This window comes from Ursus americanus, chromosome 12, assembly GCF_024610735.1.
Source record: "Ursus americanus isolate L20-20 chromosome 12, mUrsAme1.1.p, whole genome shotgun sequence".
Classification (NCBI taxonomy): Eukaryota; Metazoa; Chordata; class Mammalia; order Carnivora; family Ursidae; genus Ursus; species Ursus americanus.
The window spans coordinates 58,565,379-58,574,899 of record NC_142138.1 but is presented as its reverse complement, the minus strand read 5'-3'; the positions used below and the strand labels follow the sequence as shown (position 1 = coordinate 58,574,899).

General features: G+C 53.3%; 1 protein-coding gene across 1 annotated transcript; it reads right to left on the bottom strand.

Annotated features, from left to right (window-relative positions):
• Positions 1 to 658: 658 nt before the first annotated feature.
• PROK1 (prokineticin 1) lies at positions 659 to 4,595 on the bottom strand. The gene is made up of 3 exons (XM_045801348.2): positions 4,524 to 4,595; positions 1,878 to 2,003; positions 659 to 778 (listed from the first exon to the last, which is right to left on the bottom strand). Exons 1-3 carry the CDS (start codon positions 4,593 to 4,595, stop codon positions 659 to 661), a joined length of 318 nt encoding a protein of 105 aa, XP_045657304.1.
• Between the last annotated feature and the right edge of the window lie 4,926 nt (positions 4,596 to 9,521).

Sequence of the window (9,521 nt, the reverse complement as noted above, 5' to 3'; positions counted from 1 at the left end):
GTGCGTGGGGAGGGCCTTGGAGGCAATGCAGTTGTGGCCTAGTGGGTGGGCTCCCTGCACCTGCCATGAGGTCACTGACTATAGCCCACCCCAAAGGTTGACCTTGGGCCCATGGCCCAACACTGAGGAGTGAGTCAACCCAAGGAAGGCAACTACTCCCCGGTCGTCCCTCACAGGCCTCATGAAAAGGGCCTGAGGCTCAGCCCAGGACCTGTCCCCTCGGAGCGATACAGCTGGGGGGCTATGCTGGAGACTGCGGGATTCGGGCAGAAGAACACGTGCAGGAAGGGGGTGAGACGGGCCCAGGGAGGAGGACAAGTCATCTCTGAGCATCATCCGGATGAGTGAGGCAGAGGCTAAGGGAAAAGAATCCCCTTCCTGTTACTTACAACCTCTCTGGCAGCCTGAACAGAACCAGGAAGAGAACCAGTCAGGCCACCTCTCGGACCACAGCCCGAAGCCGGGACCACAGGTGTCGTGTGTCTGCTTGCACGCACGTAGGTGGGCTAGGGCGGAGGGACCAAGGAAGACCGTTTGGGGAGTGGGGGCGGGGCGTTGGGGGAGCTGGGCCACGTGGCAGAAATAAAAGTCCCTAAGAGGCGACCCCAGGCTGAGCTCATGCAGGGGCCCAGGGTGCGTCCTGCCAATAGACAGGCTCTTAGAAGTTGATGTTCTTCAGGTCCGTGGAGCAGCGGTACCGGCCGTCCAGGCACCTGGAGCACAGCAGGCTGGGCAGGCAGGGGCAGGTGTGGTGCTGGCGTCTCCGGAAGAAGGGGACCTGGGGAAAGAGGAGAAGAAGGAGGATGCCTTCGCCACAAGGGAGGTGGGCCTCCTGGCAGGAGCCTCTGGCCGGTGTCTCACCCCTCCAACCAGCACGAAAATCACGGTTATTACAGAGGGGGAACCTGAGGCACAGTGGCTGAACGACATGCCAAGCTCATGCAGCTAATTTGTGGAGGAGCCAGGATTTGAACCCAGGCATACCTGGCTCTCGGGACAATGTAATCAGCCACAACACTGTGCCGTCCATTCCAGCCTTAAACACGCTGTCCAGCTTAGGACACGCTGCCTAGCCAGGTCCTCTCACCAACCCAACACCTGCGTGTATGCACGCACACACGTGTAAGTGACTGAATATCACTTAAAGCTCAGCCGTGATGTGCTCAGCACTCGGGGTGCTAGGGAGGCAGCGGTGGACAGGACAGACACCGTCCCTGCCCTGTGACTCACCCCGAGACTAAACTATGGAGGTTTCCTCAAGGGAGGGTGAACAGGAATGGTTATGATCATACTCAGGGTCAGAATGCTCGGGTTCAAATCCCAGGTCTGCCGCTTCCCAGCTGTGTGACCACTGGCAAGCTATTTAGTCTCTGTGTCTCAACTTTATCATCTGCAAAATGGGTCAATAATAGCCCCTACCACATATGGTTGTAAAGAGGTTTAAACTATATAATTGCAAAAGCACTTAGTCTGAAAAGTGGCCCATAGTAAGCACTCAGCAGTAGCTTTTATTGCCACTGGTGTCCCCTTGGGGAATATAAATCTGCGGCCGAAGCACATCCCACACCCTGGGCGGCACCTCCCCATCCCCCAAGCGGTCCGGATCGGGAGGGTGACCACAGGAGGATGCTCTGAGCCCAGAAGAAACCGGGGCTCCTCCATGCAGGTCTGCTCCCCTAGGGAGCAGGAAGGACTCCTGAACCACAGGGAGCCCAGGGGAGGGGGCTGGCACACCTGCGGTTGCTCCTGTTCTCGGCCCTTCTATGCCCCCCGGGCTGGGAGCTGCCTGTCAGGGGACGAGAGCAGGGCACATAGGGCCCAAAAGAGTACAAGTGCCTCCTCGTTGGCTCTGGGCCCTGAGCAGGTCTGTGCAGTACCTTGTGGCTGCCCGGGTGACACTCCTCTCCTTCCCGCCCCAGCGGGGTGCACATCCGAAGCCCACGCAGCCACAGGCTGATGGCACAGCAGGTGCCCGCCCCGCACTGGACATCCCGCTCACAGGCCTGCAAGGGGAGACAAAGCGGCCATTCGTGCCCGTTAGTGCCACCCAAGAGAAACCAGAAGGGAGAGGTACGTCTGAAACCCGCACGGAAGCCTCGCACCCCCGGGCAGCACCTCTGTGCTCCTGCTCCTCTCACGACAGGACGCTCAGGGCTCAGCGGGGCATCAGAACTGCATCTGAGGACCCCTCCGAGCGCCTCGGAGGCCACCCAGTAGGGAGCCAATGCTCCTCTTCGGACCAAGCCAGAGGTCAGGAGACACAGCTCTTGCAGTGCCAGCCAATGCTCCAAGGATGCTGGTGAAATGGAATTGATCTGAGTTCCTAGAGGTGGGAAGGGCACTGATGGCCCAAGCCCCAAGGGGGCCAGTCCTTGGACCAAACTCTCCAACCTTGACCCCACCCCAGGGGCTGGTGCCTCCCCTCCCCATGCTGGCCCTCCCCTTGGCCCTCCCCAGAAGCCCAGCCTCACCCGAGATGCCAGCGCCCCAGAGAACAGGGGTCTCCCCCGGTGCTTCTCTGCTGGCCTCCTTGACCCCCAGATAGGGATGGACCCCTCTGGGTTGGGGTCCAGAACAGGAACTGAGCGGCCTTGCCTGGTTTCTGAAAGTTGCCATTTGTAAAGAAGCCCACATAAGCCTGCTTTGAACAAAAGCCTGAACTGGGGGAGATAGACCTCTGAACTGCTCCAGCCTCAAGCGGGGCCACAATGGAGAAACACACGCACTTGGCACTCCCACAGAAGCTTGGTGGCTCTTCGGAGCTGAGATTCACAGCTGGGTTGGGGTTCGCTCTTCTCCGGCGGAAGGCTGCAGAGCCCCTTCTGGCTACCTGAGTGGGACCTGGCAGAAACTGGAAGCCGCCAACTTGCTCAGCCCCGGGGACGGAAAGTGGGGGTGCGGGCTCTGCTTGCCACCCAGAGGAAGTACAGGTGACACTCACCTGGCCGTGCAGGTCTCAGCCCAGCGAGGGCACATCTCACACACTCACCAGCCCCTGCAAGCCCAGGATTAGGGCTGAGCAGACCCTCCCTGACTCTTCTTCCACAGAGGTGGGGGGGCATCATTGTCCTGCTCTGGCAGGAGGGACCATCGAAGCCTGAATCCGGGATGGTCACAGTCCAGGGAGCAGGGGTGCGTGGTGGCGTCCTCCCAGCCTCTTCCTGGGAGTCAGCCTCGGGGCACCAGCAGGGCATGGAGAGTGGAGGGAGATCCTGACCCCCTGAGCACTGGGTCCCACCCTCTCCTTGTCCTGTCTGTCACGCATGTCCTCCGACCCTAGACTCCTCTCTCACTGTGCTTTTCAAAGGGTCCTCTTGAAGGGTTTACTAGTAGGAGATTTTCCCACCACCACTCAGCCAGATGTTGGAGCTGGCCCAGTGAGGTCCCTGGGCGTCAAGGTCAACCCACAGCTCCCATCCCCCTTGGTGGCTTCTCTCCTTTGTTCTTAGCCGCCCCGATCATCCCGCTACACAACGGGAGGATTCAGAGGCTGATCCATTAGGTATAATTTTGCCCTAACAATGTTATTCATGCTCTGGGTCTCAAAAGCATTGACTTGCCTTTAATATGTGTTTGTCTTTGAAACTCAAGTCTTTTTCCTTTAAAAAGAAAAGGAAAGAAGTTTTCCTTTCTGTGACCACGAAAACTAATGCGATTCCAAGAATCATTTGGCATTTTTCTACATTTCCATTCTCTATGTAAAAAGTTGAAGGATGCTGGGGAAAAAATTCTCTCTCTCTCTCTCTCTCTCTTTTTTTCCTAGCGGCTTTTACCTGGAAAGCTCTCAGGTATTATTCTCCATTTTAGTAAGAATGGTCCCACCACTGTAACACATTTGAGGGTGGTCCCCGGGGAAAGCCCCAGTCTAAGAGTTTCGAATTCTAAGACAGGCAGCGCCCCTATGTGGGAAACCTCCACTGGGAGACTAGATTTCCACTTGTTACCTGATGCTTGCACACCCAGCCAAACGCTCTGATCAGAACCGAGCACAGTTAAAATACATAAATAATAAAGGAAAGAAAGAATTTCAAGACAATCTTCCTTAAAAGTAGAAAAAGCAGAGGTTAGACATCCCCAATTAAAGCTAATAAGGTCACTGCCTTTAATTAAGTCAACATGCGGTATAAATTACACTTGACATGTGGCCCAGATTGTATATGAAAACCAATATTTACACAAAAGATAAATTACGGGGTGCTAACCAACTTTATGAAAGAATTCCTTATTACACAATTAGAAATCTTCATGTTCCCGAAGGTCTAAACTTCAAAATATTTGATGTCTAATGCAATTGGAAGTAAGATTGGATTTACACACAGCCTCTCCAAAGGATATCCCTTCTAGGAGGGGGGTAAGGTCTAACTAATCTGAAAATCATGTGGAATGCCTCTCTGAAATGCTGGCTGACCACTGACTCCCCAGTTTTTTTTTGGTTTGCCCCCTGCGTGGTTGCTGGCTCCCCTCCCGTGCAGACCCCGACACCCTCCCGAAACCCAGGGCATAGAGGGACTTGGATGCCTTACCCCTGTGATCACAGCACAGTCCGACACAGTCACCAGAAGGAACATGATTGAGACCCTCATGGCACCTCTCATGGTCACTTGGGGTGAAGGCACAACGCTGGCCGCTCCACGGCCTCTCGCCTGCTCCCGCTCAGCCTCCCGCGCCAGCTGGGAAAGCCAGGCTGTCCGGCCCCCTCCCTCCTCCCAGATTTATGCAGTCCGATCCAGGCTGCCTGTGGGTGCCTCTCTCTGCTTTTCCCTTCCCCGTCACCAGTGCTATTCAGATGATCTCAGGGACGAACATGAGACCTGAATCCCTGATGACATCAAATCACCATCAAAACCAATAAAAATGAACACATCGGGGCGTTGACGTGGCTCGAACTCTCCGAGGAGCGCGGAGATGCAGTCAGTTACGTACGATTCACTCCACAGTCTTCCGCGCCTCTGGGGTATCCTTCTAGTCTGCTTGGGCCGGGGGATGGGGTGGGGGGGCGGCTCTGGCAATGAATGAAGGGATTTACAACATCACCATTTATCCTTTCCTGCTCTGAACCGTGCAGCGTACGGGATCATCAGTTTCCTTGCAGTCAAGCCAACAAGAATTATCTTGGCGTTTACCATTTGTTCAGCACTGAGTTGGTGGCCCAGAGGGCACAGATGGGTAAGGCAGGGTCCCTGGTCCTCTAAAAGGTTAAAAGTCCAATAGGGAAACATAGGACAGTAAGAAAGCAAAGCCATGCTGGTGGGGTTGGTGTGTCTGGAGGCGCACATGAGGAATAGCTCTCTAGAAGGCTCAGGAGGAGCACCGAGTGTCCCTTGGTAGAGGAACCAGAGGGCAGAAGCTGGGCACAGGTCTCTGCAGAGAAGCAGGCTCGGGCCAGGGTGCAGCGAAAGGGAGCCAGGAGCCTCCCCGCTGCCTTCCTGGGTTTGGGGTGAGCACGAGAGTGGGTGAACAAACACGGTGGGCTCAGATGCCAGTCTGGTAGGAAGCTGACTTTAGGCATGGGCCCTCCGGCTGGGCGAGGAAACCCCTGATCCCAGACTTCCCATGCCAGCCAACCCAGAGAGAGCTTCTGGAATCCTATACCAGACAAGCTGCTTCCCTCCACAAGGATAAAAGCTATTCTTTCCAAGGAAGGCTTTGCCATGTGTTAATAGATGTTACACACACCAGTGAATAAATAAAAGACGTCTACAGTCAACGCTCTGGGAAACACTGATTGTACAAGTTCAACCAGGTTTTTTTACTGCAGGACTTTTCAGAGCCTTTCAGAGGCTACCAAGCAGGGAATGCAATTTGTAGTATCTCCCAAAACGAATCTTCCATCAAATGTTTTTTCTTGGAGTGTCTCAGGGAAATAGGGTTCCCACATAGAAACCCCGGCAGGCATTTACGAGTGCAGAGAGAGAGAGGAACTGGCACAGTGGCTAAGAGCTAGACCCCAGAGGCAAGACATCTTGACTCCTGATCCCAGATGGCTCATTCGTTTTATGACCCCGAGAATACTGTCAATCTCTCTAAACCTCAGTCTTCTCATCTATAACATGGGGGCGATAGTACCACTTACATTATGGGGTTTTGTGAGCAGTCATCCATTTATTTTTTCATTGGCTGTCTATTTATTTATGACTACCCCATTGAAGGCCCCGGTCTTGGTGCTGGAAATAAAGCAGTGAACAAACAGGGTTCCTGCTCTCATGTAGCTTCGCTTCTAGTGAGGACATAGGTAACAGACAACCAAACAAAAAGATTTACAATAAAATGGCTAGATGTGCCCAGTTCTATCAGGAACAGAAGACAACAGGTGATATTTTGGATGAAGTGTCTTTTGGAAGAGACACTAGAGAAGGCCTAATAAAGTGAAGGAATGATCTGGGCAGTACTTGAGAGAAAGAACCAGTGCAAAGGCCCTGTGGCAGGGCCTTTTTGGCCAGTCCCAGGAGCAGCAAGGAGAGTGGTGAGCAGGGGAAAGGAGGGGATACAGTTGGAGCAGGGACCAGGGGCCAAGCCCTGCCAGCCTTGCAGGATACGGTAGGGGCCTGAGGGCAAATGTGCCAGAGTTCTTGGACAGTTTGGGGCGGGGGAAGGGGATGTCATTTACACTTTGAAAGGATCTCTCTGGCCGCATATAGAGAATTACATGAGATGGTGCATGCGACATGCTTATCACCATGTCTGGTACAGAGCAGTGTTTGCTAACTATTAGCAATTTGTAGCACACACAAAAAAGATGGACCTATCTGCCTTAATAGAAAATTCTCCTGTGACGTGGGAATCAAAATAATGAAGCTGTGCAGCCCACCTGCACACTGACACTGAGTCAGGTGCACAACCAGAGAACTGAGAGGCCCCCCGGCCTGGCAGACACTTACCCAGAGGAAGAAAGCAGGGTCAGGCTGGGTGCTGGAGGAGCCCCCGAAGCAGTCCTGTGGGCTCTGGGTGTCCCCACAGATGCCGCCTCACACAGGCCGCCTTCCCTGAGACAATGGTAGATGATGGCTGATTACCCCCGACCCTCCTCCTGCCTCCCATTCTCCCCCCGTCCCTTCAACACAAGACGAATTATCCCACCCAACTGGTGAAGAACGGTAGCGGGAAATGCTGTTGCAAAGAGAGCCAATGACATTGATTGAAAGCGTTGTATTCACCTTGAACGCTGGCCCTTGAGGGAAAGCCAGCTTAATTAGAGGAAGGTAAGGGATATCCGATGACTTTGGTGGAAATCCCAGAAGAGGGTTTTGGAGAGCTTTGGGGGTTCTTCACCCGATAACTCGATTAAGCAAACCTTCGCCAAGTGCCTTCCACATGTCAGGCCCAGGAGCTCATGGCTACCGGGTCTGATTTCTCTCTGGATCCTGGAGCTCTCCTGTTCCTGTTACACGTGGATTTCAACAGTATTCTTGGCACCTTTTAGCCAAATCAGGGGTGACTTTGGGCTGACAGATGTAGCACGGAAGAGAGAGCAGGAGCGGGGAGGCCCTGAACGAGACAGGCAGGAACCCCAGGAGACAAAGGAGAAGTGAGTGGTGAGGAGAAAAACACAATGACAAGTATAACAATGAACTTGCAACCCCCAAGGACAAGAAAACTGGTGAGATGTGCGGGGCCACAGGGGGTGAGGCAGGTGGACAGGGACAGCCCGTTGCTGAGTGATCGCATGAGAGCACTCTGGGCCAAGCGCCTTGTGACTGGGACCTGGCCCTCCTTTCTCACTCTAGCTGATGCCAGCGTCACCATTTTCCAGACTGTACAGTTGTGTGTGTGTACCTACGTGTGTGTGTGCTCACATGCACGTGTGTGTGGCGAGCAAGGGCCACTCTCTTGGCCCAAGTCAGCGCTGACCTGGCACCCTCCCCTAAGAGGGTTTACCTTCATCCACAGAACAAATGTGACTCTGAGGGCGTTGACCTTCCCTTCCAGCTCCGCCGTGAGGTCCTCATTCCACAAACTACAAGCAGTGCACGTCCAAGGGCCTCACTGCCCTGTCTGAGTGTGACAGCGTGTGGTCGCCACTGCTGGTTCCGTGCCAATGATTAAATGAGAGCTGACTCTGGCTCATTTAAGATCGATATGAAGGGGGCGTCTGGGTGGCTCCGTCGTTTGGGCATTTCACTCTTGATTTTGGCTCAGGTCATGATCTCGATGTCACGGGATCAGCTCGGACTCTGCTTGAGGTTCTCTCTCTCCTTCTCCCTCTACCCCTCCCCCTGCTCATGCTCTCTGTCTAAATAACTAAATGAAATCTTAAAAAAAAAAACAACAACATGAAGAAAGAAATCAACAAACCATGGAAACCAAAGCCCTGGGACCAGGGGTGCCGCACCCGGGGTCACATCCTCCCAAGGGCTTCGTGAACAGAATTCAGAGGACCCATGAACTCGGCCAGAGAAAAGAGTTGTGTCTTCATCCTCAATAACATCTCACCAAATCTGAACATTTTCCTCAATTCTAAGCATGAGCCACAATCACAATGGTATCAGTAAAACCTAGGTCATTGTCACCAAGAGAAGTTGCAGGTGTTTTCATATCCTGTCACAGTTGTTGCGAACAGCTCCAAAGGTCTGCTCCTCACTATTGTGAAGTCATGGGAGTTACGGGGCTCGCAGCTGGACTGTGCTGCTTGAGGTGTCGATAAAGAAGCATATTCAGGGACACCCTGGGTGGTTTCGTCTGTTAAGCATCTGCCTTCAGCTCAGGTCATGAACGCAGGGTCCTGGGATGAGTCCTGCATCGGGCTCCCTGCTCAGTGGGGAGTTTGCTTCTCCCTCTGCCTGCTGCTCCCCTTGCTTGTCCTCTCTCTCTCTAAAAATGAATAAATAAAATCTTTTTTTAAAGAAAGCGCATCTATTATCATGTCCCAAATGTGTTTTTAATATGTTTGATAACTATATTTTAACATAATTGATTTCCTTTGTAATCTTGTGTACTTTATTTTATACACTTAAAAACATTCTGGGAGAAGAATTAAGGTGACGGAGGAGTAGGGGGACCCGAGGCTTGCCTCCTCCCTCGACCACAGCTAAATAAATATCAAATCATTGTGAGCACCCAAGAAATCCATCTGAGGACTGAGAGAACAAGCTACACATCTGGAGGCAGATAAATGGCCACAGCATGGCAGGTAGGAGCTGCGGAGGGGCGATTTGGGGGAGCAAAGAACCGTGGGTGCTGCAGAGGGGAGGGAGCTCTGATAACGGAGAGGAGTGAGAGAGAGAGAGACTGACAGAGAAAGAGTGAAAACAACACACAGGGGATTGCACAAGAAGTACTCTTCCCCCAAACCATTGACTGGGGAAAGGAGAGGGGCTGACTACCGCAAGTTTTTTTAAGTAACAGAGATCAAAGTCTGAAGTTTTCAAAGTCCGCACCATTGCCAGGGCTGTGCCTGGCAGGCTTAGCGGTACTTCTGTGGGGAAGGAGGGCAGAAGCCTGGGAGCAGACAGCAGAGTCTGAAGATCCCCTGGGCCGCACGGGTAGAAATGGTTCTTCTGCTTGGAGTGCACTTGGGAGATGCG

Coding starts and splice junctions, on each gene's coding strand:
- PROK1 (XM_045801348.2), bottom strand. CDS start 4,595: ATGAGAGGTGCCATGAGGGTCTCAATCATGTTCCTTCTGGTGACTGTG. Junction 2,004..4,523: donor ACTGTGCTGTGATCACAGGG/GTAAGGCATCCA, acceptor CTCCCCTTGCAG/GCCTGTGAGCGGGATGTCCA. Junction 779..1,877: donor GTCACCCGGGCAGCCACAAG/GTACTGCACAGA, acceptor CTCTTTCCCCAG/GTCCCCTTCTTCCGGAGACG.